General features: G+C 36.0%; 1 protein-coding gene across 2 annotated transcripts in view; it reads left to right on the top strand.

Annotated features, from left to right (window-relative positions):
- The window catches only part of Tusp (WD40 superfamily protein Tusp), a 221630-nt gene that overhangs the window by 183846 nt on the left and 15373 nt on the right, over nt 1-22411 (top strand). Inside the window, exons 4-13 of one of the 2 annotated variants that reach the window (XM_071584214.1) lie at nt 1223-1330; nt 2245-2398; nt 5810-5895; nt 9338-9670; nt 11502-11726; nt 11863-12091; nt 14111-14493; nt 16267-16359; nt 17260-17395; nt 19358-20670. In XM_071584214.1, the coding sequence (XP_071440315.1) occupies nt 1223-1330; nt 2245-2398; nt 5810-5895; nt 9338-9670; nt 11502-11726; nt 11863-12091; nt 14111-14493; nt 16267-16359; nt 17260-17395; nt 19358-20670 (3060 nt within the window). Of the gene's footprint in view, nt 1-1222; nt 1331-2244; nt 2414-5809; nt 5896-9337; nt 9671-11501; nt 11727-11862; nt 12092-14110; nt 14494-16266; nt 16360-17259; nt 17396-19357; nt 20671-22411 lie in introns of both variants that reach the window. The other variant, XM_071584213.1, reaches the window with a different exon arrangement.

The raw sequence follows: 22411 nt of genomic DNA, 5'->3' as shown, positions 1-22411 counted from the left end.
GGATTTGAGAGGGGTGGGGGCTCGCAGGTGCGTTGATGGATTGCTTTGACCATTTCCAGGCTAGTTTCTCTGAGAGGAGTGGGGGATCGTTTCTGGGAGATCTTTCATATAGGATTTCCAACTGCCTACCCACCTCACTCAAAGCAGCCTTCTACCCACCCATAACCCTCTCCAAACTTCTAGCCAATGGAAAAGACACCCAGGATAGCCTTCTCAAATCAGGCATTTATAAACTGAAATGCGAGGATTGCAACAGCGTTTATGTCGGTCAGACCGGCAGGAATATCAAGTTACGAGTCAAGGAACACGCTAGGTGTCACAAAAATCAGAATAACAACTCTCTCTTCGCCAAGCATTTACTAGAATTCAACCACAGCAGTGACTTTGTCCCAGAGATATTACACACACTCCCAAAAGGATTAAAAATGGACGCTCTCGAGCAATTAGAGATTAGAAGGCACTTGGTAAACCCCAACACGACACTTTGTAATGAGCAATTGTTCCCATACCCCACCCCACTCCTCTCAGAAAAACTAGCCTGGAAATGGTCAAAGCAATCCATCAACGCACCTGCGAGCCCCCACCCCTCTCAAATCCTTCCAACCCTCCCTGCCCCCACTCTGTCCTGAGGGTATATATGCTTGCTCTGTCTGTTTTGCAAATTTGTACCTGATGATGCTGCAAGTCGGTGAAACGCGTTGTACCGTATAATAAAATCTGTGGAAAAGTACGAGTCTTTCTTTCTTTTTAGTAATGGATATTAAATACTTCCACGAAGTGAAGCCTGAAACAATAGAATATATTGATCAATCAATTTATTCTATATATTTTATATTTACATTATAATGGTATATTTAATCTGTATTCATATATTCTAAATTTCTGGGAAATCAAATGGTGGATGTCTCATGGGAAAGCAATGCTCCTCTTATCTTGAATGTGTATATTTCACACCTCTAATGCTAAGTTTGGGAGGAAGCCATCCTGACCCATTGAAACCAACTTGTGGGCTAGGGATGGAACTACAAGGTCAATGTGTAGCAGAAATATTTGAGAAATTCATGTGAAAAATAAAGTCTCATTTTTCTGAAATATTATTGATGTCATTCAAAAGTTTAGTTTTTTATGCCATTGTAAAATACACAGCTTAAAAGGGCTCAAATTCAGTAACTGTTCGTGCTTTTTCTCTTCTATTTAATTATCTTACTCTCTCAACTTCTAGGATGGCTTTGTTTTGGTGGGATCTGTGGCTGGACAAAGGTATTGGTCCTCCATGCTTAATCTTGAATCAACAATCACATGCGGGATCTGGACACCAGATGACCAACAGGTAAAGGTTTATAAGAAGTGTAAGAATATTTTCATTTGATTGGTGGCTCATTATTGGATGGGTGGCCTTCCCTTGCCAATAATTCAAAACTAAATATACTTGTGCCATGAATAATAGGTATATTATTTTCTACAGACAACACCTGTAATCTTTGTGGTTACTAACTTTAGTATGCCACTTATATATGCTATGCCACACCTATTACATGTTTACCCATGGCATCTCATTGAGCAACGTTGACTAATTGTAATTCAAACGTCCCTTAGTCCTTAACTGCCATGATTTACACAACATCCACTCTGAAGCAGACCTTAAATGGAAAACTAATCAAATGAAAAAGTATGTCATGTATTGCTGAGAAATTTTACCACCCTGGGAAAAGTAAAAAATACAGGGTTAAATCTGTCATTAATTCTTTTATTTCCTAAAAATATATATTATTAACAAAGTATCTCCATCAGGCCTTTTGATTAGAGAGAATCAGATTATATTAAATCTGTAATGGCAGAATGATAAAATTCAATGTAGTTTTTACTACCTAAACAATTTTTTAGTGTTCCTAAAACATAATTTATGGAAAAATTAAATTTTTATCATTCAAATAAAATTGATTTTTAATCACACATACATGTGACTAAAATCATTGAAGTCCACCCCACAAGATTATTAGCATAATTATGAGGGGTGTATAATTAAATTATCAGAAAATATTTTTCACTGACGCATGATTCTACATGAACAAATATTTCAAACTTCTCCTGATTTTGATAACAAAAACTGAATTTAATATGCAATTTTCCTATGATACTGTGCATAACTTGTGGAGAGATGTTGAAAATGAGGCTGCAGTGGTACTTGTAAATTTGATAAAGTTTGATTTTTAAATTTTCTTACAATGGAATGGATTTTTCCAGGTATATTTTGGAACCACATCTGGACAGATAATTGTAATGGATGTCCATGGTGCAATGGTATCACAGGTACAGCTTCCAGGAGATGTGGCCATCACTGAAATGGCATGGAGTTGTGAAAAATTCAAAATGGAAGAGAGTGATGAACAAGAAGGAGGTAACCATTCAGCTGGTGAGATAGCTATAGGAGAGTAGATATTATTATACAGTATATTGGTTCAGATGTTTTGTAACATTTGTACTAATGAACCAAGACTTACTCAGATGAGCACATATAGAGAAAACACAGTGGATAAAACTCTTCATGGATCTGTATACACAATGAAATATAGTAGGAATGGATGCTAACAAGTAGGTGCCTAATTAAGAACACATTTTGCACAAAATCTAATGGTGTTTGAAGCACTGGGGTCCAAATGGGTAGTTATATGCTGAAGAATTTTGGCTGCCTGATTATAATGTAGGTTTTTTCTCCTCTACTTCAAAATTGTTGTTGATTAAACGTAATCTTATGGATCTATCTTCACACAAAAAATATAAATTCAAATGAACAGGCCAACATCTCAAATTTTTGTTTTGGTTTCATACATATGAAGTAACATTTTACATAAAAATTTGAATTTCAGTCATACTTGTATAGCTCTTTCTCATGTCAGTGACTGAATGATGGAGGAGGGTGTGAGTTTTTAGTCCATAATGGAATCTGCAGCAAGTAGTTTTTCACTTAATCTCATTAAAATTTAGAGTGGTTTAATATTTTTGCTTGGAATAGCCTTGTTTGATCAAGAAATTTTTAGAATGGTAACAGTAATAATGGAAATGTTTTCCTAATAGTTCTAATGATGAAAGTGAGCAATGAGGTCTATTGAGCTAATGGAAGCTTGAATTTTTCTTTGGCAATATGTACAATCCGCCTTAAAGTCCATTGGGCAAAATATATTGAGTTCTGGTATCTTGATCACTCCACTCTACCGCATTCATTTTGTGAATGTAGATAGATTTAATTGTAGGATTTAAAGATATGGTATTTAGAATCCTCCCTCTTAATAATACCCTTGCATGGCTTACAAATTTATCATCATTTGTGAAATACTACACTTGGGATATGTGCAAACACCATTTTTTCTAATTGTCAATAATTGAATGCCCATGTATGATATAATCCTTCTTTTCAGCCATTTTATCCTATCATGCTTCATCACATTCAAAAAATTTAATATAATGTATGCATAAACCCTTACAAAGTCACAAAGCCAGACTATATGGTGCAAGGTGTAGTCCAGATTTGGCGAAGTCCAATCTCTGTGAGGTTCCTCCCAGGAACTCCTTGGATTTTTTTGTTTTTCTAGTGCATCATTAAAAACTTTTATATGGAGCATAGCATGGTAAGGATGTAAAATCTGCTCATTAAAGCAAGATGCTGAGTTTAGATAGGAGGCTTTTGAAATGTGAAAAATTGAGAAAATAAGTTGTGTAAGGAAGAAGAAAATGCTCAAGTTTTATATATGGCAGAGAGATAGACAGAGGAAGTTGCCAGGGGAAATTCAAAAAAGGTAGAAAGAGAATATTGAAAGTTAATGAGATGTTGAAGGCCATGGAAGGGAGTTTAGGGCAAGTGAGCAAGATGCTGAAATGAGCAGACGTTTTAGATGGCACGAAGGCAGGTAGAAGTTATGCAGTAATGAAAAAAGATATACTGCTGAGCAAAAAAGAGAATTTTGATGTGATAATAGATAATAGTCTTTATGCTTGTCCAAAACCTACATGGTTAAGTTGAATTATTTGAATGAATGAGTACATCATTAATTGCTGATGGCTTCTAATGTTTTTATACATGAAGCCACCAAGTATGTATAAGAGAAGGCCATTGGAAAAAGATAATACGAGGGTGGTTCAATAAGTACCCGTGTTAGAAATGAAGAAACCATTTTTTCAAAATCATTTTTTTTTATTTTTCAATTTGGTCCCCTTTTAGAAAGATAAACTTCTCCCAACGTTCCGGCCATTTTTTTAACCCCTCCAAAAAATAGGATTTGTCGAACTCTCCAAAATACTCCTCTGTCTTGGCGATAACTTCCTCGTTTGAGTTTAATTTTTTTCCTGCGAGACATTTCTCCAAGTTAGGGAATAAGAAAAAGTCCCAGGGAGCCAGATCGGGTGAATACGGGGGGTGCAGCAGCAATTCATAACGTAGTTCATGTAGTTTGGTGGCGACAACTCTGGATGGATGTGCTGGTGCAATGGAGCAGTCGCGGCACCCATTGGGCCGACAATTTTTTCATCGCCAACTTATCATGTAAAATATTAATTGCCCTTCTGGTCGACACACCCATGGCTTCGGCTACTTTGCACACTTTCGTTAGTCGATCAGCGAGAATCATTGTGTGGACTTTTTGAATGATTTCCTCAGTAACCACGTCTGCCGCGTGTCCTGGTCGCCCCTCATCAAAAACAGATGTTCGTCCACGTTTAATTTCGTTGAACCAATATCTAACTGTGGTCATAGATGGCAAAGTGTCCCGATAAACAGCATCCAACTTTGCTTTTATCTCATCGCATTTCTTCCCATCCAAAAACAAAAAGCGAATTACCGAACGATAGTGCTCTTTTTCCATTTTAGCAAATATCACGAAACACGTCTTACTCAATGGCTGCCAAATCCAAACTAACCTTTCAATCAGTCTGAAATTTGTTTCACCATCGTTTGATAGATGGTAGCACATGATGATAACATAAACTTCCCTCAGGAACACCCTTTGTCATCAAACATGGGTACTTATTGAACCGCCCTCGTACTTATTGAAGTAAAATGTATGTACTAGTATGTATGTATGTACTAGTATGTAGTATTTTTAATCAAATATTCCCAAAAATAATTCAGTTAAAACAACCATCATACATGTGTGTACATGGTTGTAATGTAGTGTCTTGGAATAATCTCATTTATATTGCTAATAAAAATTTTGGGAACATGCATTTGCATACATGGCCTCTGTAACAGTGTCTGTTATCTAGAATATGTACTTAAGCAATGCAATCTATAGAATAGCTGATGCTTTTTCACTTTATCAGTTGATTTAGTTAGCATTTTAAAAGGGCCACAAGATTCAGTAAAGTTTAAGAACTTCTTTAAAAAAATAATAGTGCCATTGGTGTTTCTGTTCACAATTTTTATTATGGATTACCATTTCTTCATTATGAGCTTATATTGCTGATTGCCAGTTTCTGCAGTGAATTTTATCCAACCAAAAATATGTAATAATGAAATGAAGGGGCTGAATAATTAACACAAAGAGAGTCACAAATGCGTTTATGTACATAAATAATCACAAAGCCCCCTTAAGTATTGGCCAAATAGGAAAATGTGTTTTTCACATTTTAAAAATATGCCAAAATTTAGGTAAAAATGTGGGTTATTTTCTTCGTTTGGCTATTGTTAATTACCATATAAAATGTACTAGTGAAAACTTAATCAATAAGTGTAATATTGCACTAGTTTTCAACCATATTTGAAGAAACTCGCAGGGCTGTGTAAATGTTCTTTACATAATATAATTTACCTTTGCAGAAGATCGTGTATTTGTACTAGCAGTTTGCTTGAAGAATGGCTTCATCTACCTGATGAAGAATTTTGATGATGTTTCACCAATACAGGTTGGTAGTTTTGATTGACAGTAGTTTACATTGTAATCTATATTTGAATTATTAAAAATCATGGTGGTCAATTTAATTTTCATTGGGGTGAGAAATTAAAGAACCATAAATTCTATATTAGAAATTTTTCATTAAAAATTAATAATCTCAATAGACAAGTGTACTCGTAAAATTAAAATAATTTTTGGTTCTCATACAGAATTTTGGTATAGAATTTAAAGTCACTCAAGGATAAATTTGCCAATTATTTATCCAACACTGAGATGTGCATAAGAGGTTTTTGTTATGTCTGTGAAGTATATTAAATAATTTAGATACAAAATAATTGTCAATTGAATATGTGCCCCTTAAAGATTTGTTGTTACCATTGGTTATTTCTTGATACAGCTTGATATGCAAGTTAAATTTATGTCTCCAGATCAATGAAATTATATGTTCATATGTTTCTATTGGTATTATGAAGGTACGTTTTTCATATATATGCAGTTTTTGTTTTGCAAGAACTTGCAATATTTGTAAAACACAAACAGTATTTTATAAATTCTTTGCTGATGCATATTTCCCCTTTGAGGAAGAAGTCGATAGGATATACTTTCAGTTAAAGGACATAATTGCGTGTGTTCCTGCAGGGAAACATTTGCAGTGATAGGCAAAGGAAGAGATGGTGATGAGGTGGGCGACTACGGTTTAGGAACAAGGAATGACCATGGGGAGAAAGGAATTGAGTTCTGTAGGAGACAGGGGTTAGTCAACACCAACATTTGGTTTAGACACCACAAAAGGCGAAGGTATATGTGGAAAATGCCAGGTGACTCAGAAAGATATCAGTTAGATTATATTATGGTTAAGCTAAGATTTAGTAACAGTGTAATCAAATCACAGCTTCCCGGCAGCGGATGCGGGCTCTAACCACAATACAATTGTTATGAAGTGTACTCATAGCATCCGTTTTGAAAAGATAAGGCAGGGGCAGTGTGTTAGGAAATAGAATATAGAAGCATTAAATGGATTGACAAGGACGGAGTATCAGCAAGCTGTAGAAAAAATCATGAATGATGTTGGTACTATCAAGAAAAAATGGGTATGCATTAAGAAAGGGATAGCTAAAGCCGCTAAAGAAATTATAGGAACCATTAATGAGAAAAGGAAAAGGAAACCATGGATCACGGATGAAATGATTACAAAGATAGATGAGGGAAGAAAATGGAAGAATGTAAACACAGAGTTAGGCGAAATGAAGTGCAAAGAGTTAAATAATAAACTGAGACAGGCAAAAATAAAGCAAAAGAAGCATGGTGTAAGACGCAGTGCAAGGAAATGGAAAGTTTGCAGAAGCAGGGTGAAATTGGTGCACTGTACTGCAAGGCTATATCACTATCTGGAAGTAAGAAGGGAAGATCTGTGCTAGCATGAGAGATAAGTCAGGTAAGATAATAGATTACACAGAAAAGATCTCAGAGAGGGGGAAGGAATATATAAAAGAACTGTATGGTAAAGAATTTAGGCCAACAAGGTTAGACACAGAAGAGGAGCATGACGTAGAGGAAGATAGCTTAGGGCCAGGCATACTCGATGATGAGATGGATAGGGCCTTAAGGGAGATGAAACTAAATAAGGCTGTGGGGGTGGATAACATTCCCGCCGAACTATTGAAATGCTTAGGAAAATGTGGGAGGAAGAGTCTATATCGACTGATTCATAGCATCTATTAGGAAGAAATCTGGCCATAAGACTCTGTTACATCAGTATTAGTTCCTATTCCGAAAAAGGTAAAGGCTCCATCATATGGGGACTACAGAACAATAAATTTGATATCCAACGCAGCTAAAGTTGTTCTCAGGATCATCAACAAAAAGATAAAGAGTAGGGCAAATGATTACTTAGGGCACAATATGTTTGGGTTTATAGAGGGGAGAGGTATGCGTGATGCCATTGCAGTAATGAGATCATTAATCGAGAGGAATATAGAATACAATCAGGATGCATTTGCCTGTTTTGTAGATTTCGAAAAGGCTTCTGATAGAGTGAATTGGAAAAAACTAATGAGTATATTGCAGAAAGTAGGAATAAAATGGAGGGACAGGAGGATAATCCACAACCTGTACATGCCTCAGACTGCTCAGGTACAAGTGGGGAACTGGGAGTCTGGATGGGCAGTTTTAGGAAGAGGTGTAAGGCAGGGTTGCCCATTATCACCGTTGCTGTTTAATGTATGGGTGGAGGAAATGATTAAAGAGGCATGAGAAAAACTGGAAATAGGAATAAAAGTTGGAAGGAAATTCATGACATCAATTAGATTTGCTGATGACCAAGCTGTAATTTGCCAGTCAGCCAAGGGGTTGCATACATTGCTTAGTGGATTGGAAATTCATTGCGATAAATATGGGATGAGAATAAATATAAATAAAACAAGGCTATGTGCTTTTCCAGAAAGACCAAGGCTAAGGTTAACATTAAAATAGGAGGACAAAAACTAGAGCAGGTAGAACATTTTATGTATCTCGGAAGTGTTCAGGACCTACACGGTCTAAGTAGTAGGGCCGTAAGGAGAAGAATTGGGCTAGGCAAAGAGGCTTTCACATGGAGGAGGGACTTGATGTCAGGGATATTGAGTAAGGATATTAAGAAAAGACTTATTAAAACTTTGAAATGGAGTGTAGTTATGTACCATGCTGAAACATGGTCACTGAAGCTGGACGATATAAGTAGATTGGAGGTTTTTGAAATGTGGGTGTGGAGAAGAATGAGGAAGGTGAAATGGACCAAAAGGAAAACAAATGAAGAAGCACTAGGCATGGTGGGCGAGGAGAGGGGTTTATTTGGGAAGAATCCAAGGAGATAGGAAAAATGGATCTAGGGCACATTGATTGGTAGTGGGATGTTGAAGGCTGTAAAAGAGAGGAGAATGTTAGACAAACGAGGAAAGGGCAGGATCAGGATAGAGATGTTGCATGAGATGAAGGGAGGAAGGAAGTACTTAAAGATGAAGAGGGACTTGATGTAGAGTAGGTTGCTGGATTGTTTTGTTAGGAGTCACAAAATATTTATTTGGTATTTGTGTCCATCCATAACCTACCTTAACCCATGTATACAGATTTTTTTATTTTTTTATGGGGGAAATAACTATATATGTGCATATATAATTTTATCCCCCTTTCAATGGAACAATTGATCAATTCATCCTTTATAATGCAGGTAAAGTTATTTGGTCTAAATGTTTAGTTAAATTACATCTAAAGAAGTAATTTGCTGGAATTAAAATTTATTTTGATTTTTTTTCAACATTTGAAAACATTGCGATATTATGCAACAGTAGTTTTACAATTTTATTGGTTTTGAAATTCAATATATTCATTCTATATTTGTGATGTCAATTGAATTTCATGAAAATTGACAATATATGGTTACTGATTGTGTATTTCTACTCTCTCTGTTGAATTAGGTCCATACCGGTCTCTGTGGGATCAATATGGAATGGAGCAACTCACGAGAACTCCTTGCCGTCGCTGGCACCACCCATCGCCATTCATCTCAGCAGCCTTCTCAGGGGCCTTCAATGAGCTCAGGGCCACACCTGAATGCCTCTTGCCACTCGTCCTCATCGTCCTCTCCGCCCTCATCATCGTCATCCTCTTCCACCTCTCCGTCCTCCTCATCGAGCGATGAGGGTCGATCCAGAGGGCACTCCCTAGGCGTGGGCGAGTATGCCAATGTGCTCAAGTTTTACTCAGAAGCTGGGATACTTCTTTACTGCGTCCCCCTGCCATATTCTCAGGTATTTCAAATTTCCTTGCTGAATTGTCTTTCAAGATAAATATTTTCAGAAATCGATAGAGAGCTTGCATGGTTGCAAATATGAGAATAGATTATCATGCATTCAGGGAATAATTTTTGGGTGACAAAAGGGCTTATGATGTAAAATGACACTTAAATGGTACTGATGATCTATATGTTGAACTACTCTGAAGATTAGTCACTCTTTCTTGCTGACCATATAAATAGTACTTTCTATCCATTGGATTTTTCCTAATTATTTTATTTTAACATTTTTTAAACTAAGCAACTGGATGAAATCGTAGTATTTTACATATTGAAAGTAATTCTGTTTAAAATTTAAAAAGGAAGCAATACCAGTTATTTGTTACATGTCTATTAGATAAGTAGCCAAATTACATTGTGGGATTATTCAATTTAAAAGTGCCTGGGGATAGTCTATTATTATTATTCATTTCTTCTTTAAAAATGTTAATCCATCCTTTTCCTATGGAGATTGACTGTATTCACACCATAATCTGACTGGTCCCTTGCTTTTACCAGGTTTTTGTATACTTAATGTAATCTGACATGATTAAGTGGCTATTTGCTAGAAAAACATCGGGAAAGGATGATGAAATGGTGATCATCTAAGTTTTCTCACTGTAATATTTGTTTTATGTTTTTCTCCCTTGACTTTTCTTTTCACTCATCACATAAAGGGTAATTAAAGAAAATTCTAATTCTCACCTCCAATTTCTAAGATTGAAGCTCAATTAGGTGCTTTTTGAGGTACCAAGATGTTCTTCCTATCTGAAAATGAATATATGGTTTGTATAAAAATTATCGGGAAAAGTTTCGTAAAAAATATATTTATTTCAGATATTATTAAAATTCCTAAAAATTCTTCAAAGCACATCCCTTGAGCGTTGATGCACCTTTGCCAGTGGCTTTTCCGTGACTCAAAGGCTCCCTGATAGGCAGATTCTTGAAGTTCTTTAAGGGTACACGTGTAAGCCTCTTTGATGGCACTTAGGGTCCTATGGGGATGTCATTTAAGGTAGGATTTCACTTTTGAGAATAGAAAATAGTGAGCTGGTGCCAAGTCAGGACTGTAAGGGGGTCGGGTCATCATCACTTTGATGTTTTTTGTCAGTTAGTGAGTTACTTTGGAGCAGATACTATCTGTGGTCATGCACACACGTATCTGCAGTCATGCACACACTTAACTGACAATCTCTGAGTTCAGCACTTCATGCACACTTCAGAAAAAAATTGTTACCGATACTTTTTATACAAACCTTGTATGGAGTTACTTGAACCAAATAAGCTCCTGGAGCTTACTAGATCTTGTAATTCTTTCCCTCAGAGAAATAAGTTACAGAATTGGGTTAGGAACTAGAGGCTAAATGAACATCTTTCTATCCGCTAGCTCCAAGAACTTTTTCATTGCAGAAAAACCCCAAGAACAGGTTTATTATGTATATTTGTTCTCTGAAATCTTAAAAGTTTCAACCCTCATCGTACTCGAAATGATAAATCTCTTCAATGATTGTCATTAGCTAAAATGTCTATTTCAAGAATCCAGGAGGGCTCATTAAAATATGTAATACAATGGTTGGTTTTGGGATTCTTGTCATGAATTTGTATCTATTGATTGAATTATTTCTTTTTTTCTACAAAACCTGTTCTTCAAATATTTTTATTAAATTATTTATGGATATAATGTACATGTTAAGAAACCTATTTCTTATTATCATCTGGGTTTCATTCTGTGTTCAGAATCATTTGATAAACCCAAACCAATTAAACATAATAATCATTAGCCGTTCATTGGTCTTCATTCTTTTTAGGCACCAGTTACAGCTTTGACCTGGGGTCACAACGATAAACGCCTCTACATTGCCACCGGCTGCCAAGTGCATATTGCATGGGTGTCCCGGCGGGTTGCATCTCTACAACTTATGTGCCGTCTGCAAGTTCATGGACAGCTTCGATCCGACTCCCAAGTATCAGCCTTGCCTCTGCCGCCACGTATCAAGGCACTCATCTCAACGCTTTTTGCTCAAACCATCAGGGTATGTACAGGACAAATTTAATCCTTGGGCAATGCGCTGTGGGTTACACAAAAGCTCTGGGATTTATGAATGGGGTTAATGAAATGGTTCTTTCATCTTAGCTAATTTTCTGTTTTTTCTCCCTGTCTATAAACAGTGCTGTGTTCCTGAGCCCTCTCAAATCAGAGGGTTTGTTAGCCGTCCACCCGTAGGAAATGTACGCCTTCATTGCACAATGATTCGCCATGATGATGATAACAATCTCAGTTCAGGCACTTGCTATACTCTTTATTTGGAATATTTGGGAGGACTTGTCCCATTGCTGAAAGGAAAACGGACCAGCAAAATACGTCCAGAGTTTGTCATATTTGATCCCCAGGTGGATGGTAAGTAATAAGAGTCTGCATTAATTTAAGAATTATTAACATTTCAATATTAAAAATTACTTGGACCTGTTGATACTTTAACTACTTAGGTGCCTAGATATAATTTATTAGTATTTTTCTGGAAGAGCAGACAATGTAAACTAAAATTGACATCCAAGCACCCAGGGTAGAGGCCTGGATTATCCTGTTTTGTGATGTGAATGTATATTGCCGACATAAAGAGTGAGCCTAGCAGTTTGAATCTCTCCAAAGGGGATGGGAATTTAATTTCATTGTTAATGTTCAATCCAACTTGTTCTCCTTTTTCCAAATTCAAAATGAAATTTCATTAAATGAAAAAGAAGCACTTTGTTCCAATCCACCACTTTATTACAGGTACGACTAGTTTCGACGCTACGGCATTATCCTCAGGCACCTGAGGATGATGCCATAGCGTCGAAACTAGTCGTACCTGTAATAAAGTGGTGGATTGGAACAAAGTGCTTCTTTTTCATTTATTAAAATGAACTTCCACAAAGTTGAGGCTGAAACTATTGAACTAATGAAATTTCATTATTTTTTAAAATCAATAATCCATGGAATTACCATCCTATCTTTCTCATTATAATGGGTGAACTTTATACAAAGGACATATTGGCTCACTCCAAAATATTAAAATCACCTTTTTCTTGTTCTGAACATTTGCACAGCCTGCAGTTTACCTACTTTATACCTTTTGCCCAACGTCCAGAAGTTTTTAATTCATATATTGATTAATCAGGATCTCATCATTGAACATGAGTTGATGATTTGTCATTGGAATTGTTTTCTTAAGCATAACAGCAAAGTTTACTCCATATCAAGCCCTGTCCAAGAGAATTAAGAATTTTGTGATCAGTTTCAAGTTGGGATGTGAATAACAAGACAAATCATTCTTGTTTTAGTACTTATAGGTAATTCTTCAGTTTTCTCAAAAAGATGTAATCACATTGGAAAAGAAGGCTAAATGAATTCATATGAATCCATGAGATGTCAGATGTGATGGCAGTATAAATTATATGAAATTCCCCCGATACCACGGCAGACCCTTTAACTTAATTTAATGGCCATAGGTATGTCCCTCCATTATTTATTGCAGACCACTTTTTACTCCCACTGGGATTTGGAATGACATGTATATATGACAATGATAATCTTTGTGCTGTTAAGGCTAATATTCATACATTATGCCATGATCGGACATTCTCAATGATAACGACCGGAAATTGTTTGAAATTTGTGTTCTCGGTTGCCCGTTATCTAGAAATATTTTCAATATGAGGACATCATATTAAGAAATAGATTACACATCTATGGAAAAATTGTTAGTATTGAAAGATTTGAAATCAAACTCCTGCTTGTTATTTCAAAGATATTTAACTTTATTCAATAATATAGCAAGTTTTATATTTGTGACCTTAATTTTGAAAATCTTACAAATAACATAAAACCAGTTGCATCTATTGCATTCTTTGTACAATACCTATGCTGAAATTTACCCTTCTAATGATGGATAAATTATTTAAAAAATTATTTAAAGGAAGGTCTTACATCTCTCCCTATTTCATCTTTCATAGTTTTTTCCTCTAGAATCATACGGCATAGTACAATTAACTTAAGGACAGTTCAGACTTTTAAGTTTCCAATAAATGCTGCCATGAACTTTTTCTTAAGTTTCTTCTGCCGGAAGGAGTAAAGATATTTTTTTGGATGACGATTGACAGCTTCATTTGAGAATTCTTATTCTCTATGGGTATTACATGTCAGCACCGATATTGCTATCATGTTATGAGAATGCTTTATTTAGCAACAGGCTAATTAATGACTTTTATGCAAGGAAATTAACATAAACACTATAAAGTCTTTTCTAAACAACTTGATTTTGGCATTTTACACTCTGAAATTTCCTAAAAGGAAAAGGTTCAAAATTAGCTCTGAATAACAGATTTACTTTCCTTCCCTTAGGACAATAACTGATTAATATTTCATTGTCCTTGATAGAAGCTTCTGGGGTAGACAACTCTGGAAGCAGCAGTACGACCGCTTCAGAAGGAGGCAACTGGAAGAACAGTGGTGCTGGAGGGCAAAAGGGCAAATCTGGAGCATCAGGAGGCACACCATCACGTTCTGCAAGGCCATCGGATGACTTTTCCTCGGATACAGACTATGATGAGGGCTGTGCGACAAGTCCACGAGTTCAGAGGAGAAGGCGTAAGAGAAGAAAATCACGCAGTGGGGAGAGTGGAGGAGGCAGCGGGGGTGGCTTGGGTGGAGGGGCAACAGGAGACTTGGGCGGAGTGGGAGGTGGTGTCTATGGAGCAGCTGGATTGGTGATGGACCCTGTGGAAACTGATGACCTTACCTATGTTGATACACTACCTGAGGTGAGGCCACAGGGATGACTCCATTCTCAGCCATCCATAGTAAAAAAAATTAATCTTTTAGTTTTGGGGCTAGAAAGCAGGGCAGATGTACCGACTGTTTCAAACAGAACCATTTTTTTGTTTTTAGAAACTTTCCAATTATTAATGAATTTCATCAAAATTTCATATTTCTTCTGGTTTGTCAGAATGAACTAAAAGTAAAAGGGATGGCATAATATTTTAGGCTAATTGCAAGCGTGATCATTATCCTGTCAGATGATTAATTTGTAATAAAAAATTATACCATCTCATTGTATTATCCTATCATTGCTAAATAGTTTTCCCTTTTAATAAGTTCATAAACTGGTATATTTGGAATATTAAAATTTAATGTATTGTACACCATTGGTATTAAATGGGATCATGCATGCCTATTGGCTACCATTAATTATCTGTCATAATGAACAAAGAAGTTGAAATTATTCATCAATTCTCATGTTTCTTGATGTAAATATCTACTTTTGTCATATTTCACCTGGTTTTGAAGTACTTTTTTGGTCAATTCACCTTCTGGCTGAGCTTTGAAGTTCATGAAAACTAATGAGTAGTATTTTACAAAAAAACTTGAAATTTATATGGGAAGAAAATAAGTTGTAATTAAGAGTTCCTGAAGTTACGTTCCTGAGTTTCTAAACCACAAGAAAGCCAAAGTGATGAGTATCTGAAGGAGATGGAAGGCAGGACTTAAATCTGGATCTACCAATTTCTGGCTGAGTACTTTAACTGGAAATTGAGAGGTACAGGTTTGAGCTTAGATCAAAGGGAATTATTTTTACTTCATAAAATTACTGCATTTTGGTGTACCTAGCAGAAGGCTGCATTTAATTAATCATTGCTGCATCCCCTGATCATCTTTGGATTCATTAAAATGATTCATCAGCATGAGTAAAGCAGGAAGATGGATAGGAAATATAATATATTAAATACTGATAATTCACTAATCCAACTACCACATAATCTTGAAAGAACCTAACTTTGTACTCTGAGAGGCTCATTAAGGGATCACAATTCAGCAAAGTTGAATTCTGCTGAAAAATACATTTAGCTTGCATGTTTTTATCAATATGATTGAAAATAATTTGAAATTTCAATATTCTAGCTGTTTTTTGAATTTATGGATAGACTATTGCTCTATAGACATGATTGATATGTTAATCTAAATGACAAATGCTTTACAGGTATGAGAAATTTATTTGAAATAAATGGCTAATTCTTTCCATGCAATTTTGAAATTCTGCATATACCTAGTTTCTTGATGATTATGGAATCTTCTGATAGAAAAACTAATGTAACCTTTTGCAGGAAATATAGTAGCACTGACATACAATATACAGCATGAAAAATTTGTCAAATACTTGCATGAGGAAATTTCTCTCATGCCCATTTATAAAATATGTTACATATTGAAATTAATACTAAATCATAAAGCAGTGCATTTTACTTCTGCAATTCACATTGGATTTTGTACAATAACGAGGAAAACAAGCCAAAACACTTTCTGTTTCTAATAATGTATCCACATTTCTGAAACCCATGTTTAATCATGAAATTTCATAGGAAAGAATATTTCATTTCCTCTTACTTTTTATTTATAATAAAACTTCAAAGTCATTCATGTAATTAGAATTCAAAGAAAGTATAGAATGTAGTGCTGAATATTCATAGTGAATCAGTATGCCAATGTAATACACTTTTGGGTATTGTATTAATTTTTAAACTTATTTTTCATTATAGCATGCACGCCTTGTAGAAGTTACTTCAAATATTTGGGGCACAAAGTTCAAAATCCATGGACTAGCTCCTTCTCTACCAGCCAACTTGGGTCAGGTAAAGTATGCAGCATTATTTATGCCATTTAAATGCAATGACTGCTCTAAGATTCATGAAGTATATCATTTCATAAGTCATACTGTTTTGGCAGGCACAACCACTCCCTGTTGCACAAATTATTAAAAAATATTATTATTATTATTATTATTATTATTATAAACATGTCACCCAGCAAGCTTATTGGGGACACTAGTTTTACAAAAGTCCAAAACTTCCATATTATTGGCAAGAGTAGCTGGTGGCTGCTGTCATCTTATATCCATCAATTTGCATAATACATCTTAGCACAATACATATGAAGCCCACAATTTCAAATTTGTTCTCAAAAATCTACATTCTGAGCATAGAGACAGATTACTTTCAATCTGATGCAAATTATCAGAGAGGTTATTAATGCTACCCCAAAATACTCCCTCGGTAGATATTTTTAGCAGCAGAGATTATTCCTTCCTGAGGTTTATTGTGGAAATGAAAGAAGAGCTGAGTTACAGAAGTTATAGATTTCTTTCACAAAACAGTGGAATATTACAGCTATGATTGTTGGAACAGAAATGCCTAATATTTGAAATAGTTAATATGACCATGATAACAATTAAAATATAAATGTGGAAAATTAAAACTTCTATAATAAGTTTGTGTCAGCAAAAGTAGATTGCTCTTAGTTTATTAGGAATATTTTGTAATTTCTTTGTGTTGGGTGTTTTTGTATTTTCATGCATCTATTTAAGAAAAATACAGGTAGCATTAGGTAAATATGAAAATTTGGTCCATTTCCCCATCATCATTAGTCTACTCACTTGTTCCTTAATCTGTATGTTCAGGGTAATTATAATGTCATTGTCATAGGGACAATACTAGATCTACAGAAATATTAATAGAACCAAAAATAAATTTCAGGTTACCTACAAGACTTCTCTGTTACATTTGCAACCCAGGCAGATGACATTAGCTATGACCGAGCTTAGAGATGACATTCTTCCTGGACCTGATCCAAACTTTAACCCTAATCTCTTTTCAGAAGATGAGGAAGAAGGTAAATATACCCATTTCACTTCTCCTTCAGCATGGGTGCTCATTTTCTTTATGTATGTTTAAATATATTTCCATCTATTACTCTCAAGCCATGAAAAACTTCTGATTTTCTATTGCACATATCTATGGATAATAATTTACGACTTATATGAAAAACTCTTAAATGAAATGCTCTCAAGAGAGACCTAGACATCTGAGCACCATGTACCCATATTTCTCCTATTCTTCCTGGTATAAAGGCTGATCATAACCATTAATCAAAGTAAAGTAGTCAATGAGAATCAAATTTTGTATCATCTTGCAACAATAATATAAACTCCTGCTAATTAATCAAGTTCTTTCAAAACCTTATCCTGTTTCATCACAGTTTAACGATTTAAACACATTACTCAAAAGATATGCATAACTTTGTGGGTCTTATCTCAGGGTCTAAGGCAGAAAATTACCAAATAAACCTCTCTTTGAAATTGTATCCCAATATTTGATTCATAGAAATCTTACTTATGAATTGCTATTGTTATAAATTACTTTTATTCCTGGCCCTTAATTCTGTGAACTTCATACATGGTCCATGGTATATGAAGTACATAGGTACCTAGATAGACTTGGATCATTCAATAATTCCTTAGAAAATCATTTGAGCGTAAAATTGTCAACATTAAATTCTCATCCCATTCCACAAAGCGTCTTTATCTAGTCCTTCACTCCATCAACTCCTGCTACACACCCTCTCCTCCTCTCATTCGCCTTTTGATCCTCTCCCCTTCACAGCTACTCCCTCCTCCGCAAGTCATTCTATACATCCTTTTATGAGCACCCCATCACCCTACAAAATGCACACTAATATATGATTTTATGTGAAGCTGACAATCAAACTTTCATGTCAATATAGTAGTGCCTTTGCTGAGGGGTTTGAATGCAAACCAATATATCAACCACAAAAAAATACTATCTAATTTTATGCCTGCATAATCAGGTATTATATATGTATATATTCATCCTTTTTTCCCTTTACCTTTAACCCCTGTCAAATTATTCTTTCTTTGCTCACTTTACTTGCATATCAATATTTTAGCTATCTACCCTGCTTAGTTCTTGATTCAGAAAAGAAAGTTAAGGAAGGACTTCATGAAGCATCTCATGTTGAAATTTAGTGGTGCAGGCACTGTTTTATAAATTGGAGCCTGAAATCATCAAGTACAAACTTGAAGGATTGAAATATATATATTGCCTAATCATTGGATACATTCTCTCATCTGTTTTTTGTTTGTGTAATTTGTTAAGGATAAGATAATATTTTCACAGTTGTAGAGTAAATTGAAGTATTTAGAGATAAAAAAAACCATAAACACAGTAATCAGCCCTAAGCTCGGTTTGGTAGTTGATGGTAGTGTTCACCCAGTACTAAGCCGGATGGCGTGTGAAATTCAAACATCAAGGTAGGGGGGGCCGGTTCATTTCTCTGTGCCGGTATCGTTTCCCAGGAAGATCTGGTACCAGATAAATCACATAGCTTGGGTGGAGCTGCAGGTGCCCAGAGACTTGCCCAGGAATCGAACTCGGAACCCTCCGGTCAGTAGTCCAACGCTTTACCCCCTGGACTACCACGACCCCCAGTTAGAGAAATAAATCATTTAAATATTTCATAATATGTTCTTAGCAGTTGATTTTTGGTAAGTTGCCGTTGCCTACACATCATTGCCATCATTTGAGTTTTCACAACCATTGCAGATCAATTCATAATATTATTATTCCTGATGATTTGGCTGTATCATCAAGAGTGGTGATCACATGTGAAATCATGTATCTGAAGGGGTGGTGAAATTTCAAATGGAGACAATGCTGAACATTCAGCAGCTTACAAAACCACCCCTTGAGGTAATCAACCTGACTACATAAAATTTTACATCACTATGTTACTAATATATAAACTTACACTTGCTATCATACTTTCTATTTTCAGTCTTTACTGACAGTGATGTGAATGTTCCTCCAGGACTTCAGACCGACATTGCTCCTATTGCTCCAATGTCTCCAAGAAGTCGTGCTACAGGCCGACGCTGCTCTGCTAGACCTGAATCCATGGTGTTGCCATCACCCACCTTACTCGAAGATGGCCCTTCTGAAAATCTCAACCCTGATGTCAGAGTTGTCCCTTGTAGATCCCACCATGATGCAGACTCACCATACAATAATATGTCAGTGGCTCCTGAAGTGTCAGACTTCCGCCACACTCCGCGAGTGCCTTCAGGAGCTGCTGCATATGACATGAACCACTCATCAGTGTGTCCCATGTCATCTCCTCCACTCTCTCCCTCCACACACAATGGCTCCCAAAACACATGTGATAGGGCACAGTCGGTGCAGCCGCAGGGGTCTCTCACACCACAGGGCTCGCCCAAACGAATTGTCGCACCATGTGAACTTTCACTGGAAAATGCAACGACCATGGCAGAGGTGCACATGCCAGCATCGATATCTGGCGATCCATATGGGAGCGGTGCGAGAAGGAGGGTGAAGGGAAACCTCCTGGTGAAGCCCCAGGAGGAGCAAGATTACCCGGAGAGGAACCGGACCATAGTGGAATCCTCGGGGGTTGTGGGGGGGATCCATGGTAGGGCTCCCATGCAGAGGCGGAGGGAGAGGCAGCACTGCAGCAAGCAGGGAGGTGGAAACTACCAAGTGGCTGCAACAAAGTGGACAGGTAATCCAGAGGATGTTAAGTTCATTGATGATGAGGGCGCTGGAGTGGGGAGTGGTTTTGCCAGTTCATCTGGGACATCTTTCAATCGAGAGAGGAACTCGCGTGTGTGTGGAGACCTCGGTGGCTGTGTAGGTAGTGGAATGGGGGCAGCTCCAACAACAGATCCAATGGTGAGGAGCTGCAGTGTGGGGTACTTGGATCTGGTGGAAGCTCGCTCACTCTCCGGTGAGATGAGTGGACAGATGAAGGAAGCCCCCAAAAGGCTAGTGTTGATCCATAGGAAAAAGGAAAGACCAAAACCCAAGCTGAGGCATGGTGGGAAGAGCCGTAGTCTTGACTCAAGTGATATCTTTAACAGAAGGGCAGACGTGAGTGACTGCAAAGGCTTGACTCTGGGCCACATGTCAGGGTGGGCTCCTCGGAATAAAATGAATGAGGGTGCTAAGGGTGAAGTGAGAATGGAGACTGAACCAATAGAGAGGAGTAACATGAGGAACAGGGCAAATGGAGAAATTCCAGGGCGGGAAAGACCTGAGAAAGATAGAGTGGAATCATTTGGTAGTGGCATTGAGGTCAGTATACTTTTATGCATAAGCTTAGTCTAAGATATGGATACTACTGGTCAATATAACTCATGTAAGCATGTTAAAGATTTATCCTAGGCAAATTGTCTTATCATATGCCTCTTGGTACTAGTTCTTCAAGCTTAAAATTCAGTTCCTCTTTGGTGATGTTTTACAGCTCCAATTTTTAAAAGTTAAGTTTCTAAGATATAATTAAAACTTTATATTAGATGAAGAATATTTTCCTCAAGTATCATATTTTGTGGTTTTAAGTTCCGGGGATTCATAATGAAATTCAATTAGCATTGTCTTATGTTCAGAAAACTAAAAGGAAATACTCTTCATTTGATAAGTGTTCAATGAATGATTTTAATTTGGAAGGATTTGCTAATGTGGCTGAAGGATTTGTTATCATTGGCCAATTAGAGGGATTCTAGTATTTTTTAGATGACAATTGCAAATATCATATAGATTAGCAAAATTGAGATTTGTCATGAGTTCTTACAGCTTGGTTTTGGCTGGATACTGTTTGATGAATGATGATATTATTTATGACTAGGCAGGATCAAAATAATGTCAGGTAGGTATATATTAACTAACTAAAGATTTCTATAAAATATCTGTTACTCTTCTACTAACTCTTAACTAACTATGAAAATATCTGGTGGAAACAAATTTGTAGATTTGTACAAATTTGCATATAGAAAATTTTGGTGACAATGATAAGTAATCATGTGAATAATTGAAAGAGCTATGGCATTTTGTAAAAGTTAATACAATGATAATTTATGGTATCTAATTCATTTTCATATGCTACTTGCATTCACTTGATGAAACATGTCAGATGAAAATTTGTCTTATTAGGATTTTACACTTTTTCACAGGGACATGTATCATTATCACGAGTCTGCATGCTTTGTTATTATCAATTTCAAAGTGAATTGGCCAAAATTAAAACTATTTTAAACATGCTGAAGTAGATTTAACAGAAATTACAAAATTGGTTGTATACAAGCAACCTTCGTCGTTGAATTATGATTTTCTATACCAGGAAACATTACTAACTGTGCTAGTGTTTGCCAATATGCAATATCAAGCACAATTGAGGATGATTTGTGATTAACGGATAACATGCATTCATTGCCAAGCAACTTTAAAAAATTTCCCTTAAGAATAACGGTTGACAGATTAGTTTGGAAAAATCTCAAAATAAATTATATTTCAAAAGTCAAGTCTTCTGTTATGTGCTACGTCTAACTTTGACAAAGCAAGATGAGATAACTATCGATTAATAATCACTTAAATGGGGTAGTTAAAGTGATTTAGGCACTTATATAGGAAATCAATGAACAATATATTGCATGATTGTTTGTTCACACCACACATTCAGAAGGTTTCAATAAACCTTATTGCTAGTTTTTATTTTTATCTATTTTCTATAAACTACTGCTATTATTTATCAACTTAAATGAAATATAAACAGAATAAATTGCAACATTGTATTTAGAAAGTCAGCATTGTAAAAATTTTAACTGGCTCTTAATGAAGACTTTAAGTTAAATCTTGAATGAGAAATACAAGCAACCCACATTTAGTCTTTGCTTATTTTCTTATTTGCAGTTGGAAAGATTTCTTTAAATTACTTGATATACGTAATCAAAACACTGTTAGTATACTGTTACACAAATCTCTTAATTTAATTGTAAATATTAGTTTGTGGGTATCTTAGATTGGAAATTTATGAATAAAA

This window comes from Hetaerina americana, unplaced genomic scaffold, assembly GCF_022747635.1.
Source record: "Hetaerina americana unplaced genomic scaffold, ioHetAmer1.1.p SCAF_17, whole genome shotgun sequence".
NCBI classification, from domain to species: Eukaryota; Metazoa; Arthropoda; class Insecta; order Odonata; family Calopterygidae; genus Hetaerina; species Hetaerina americana.
The sequence above is the reverse complement of the archived record's forward strand: the minus strand, read 5'-3'. Positions and strand labels throughout refer to the sequence as shown.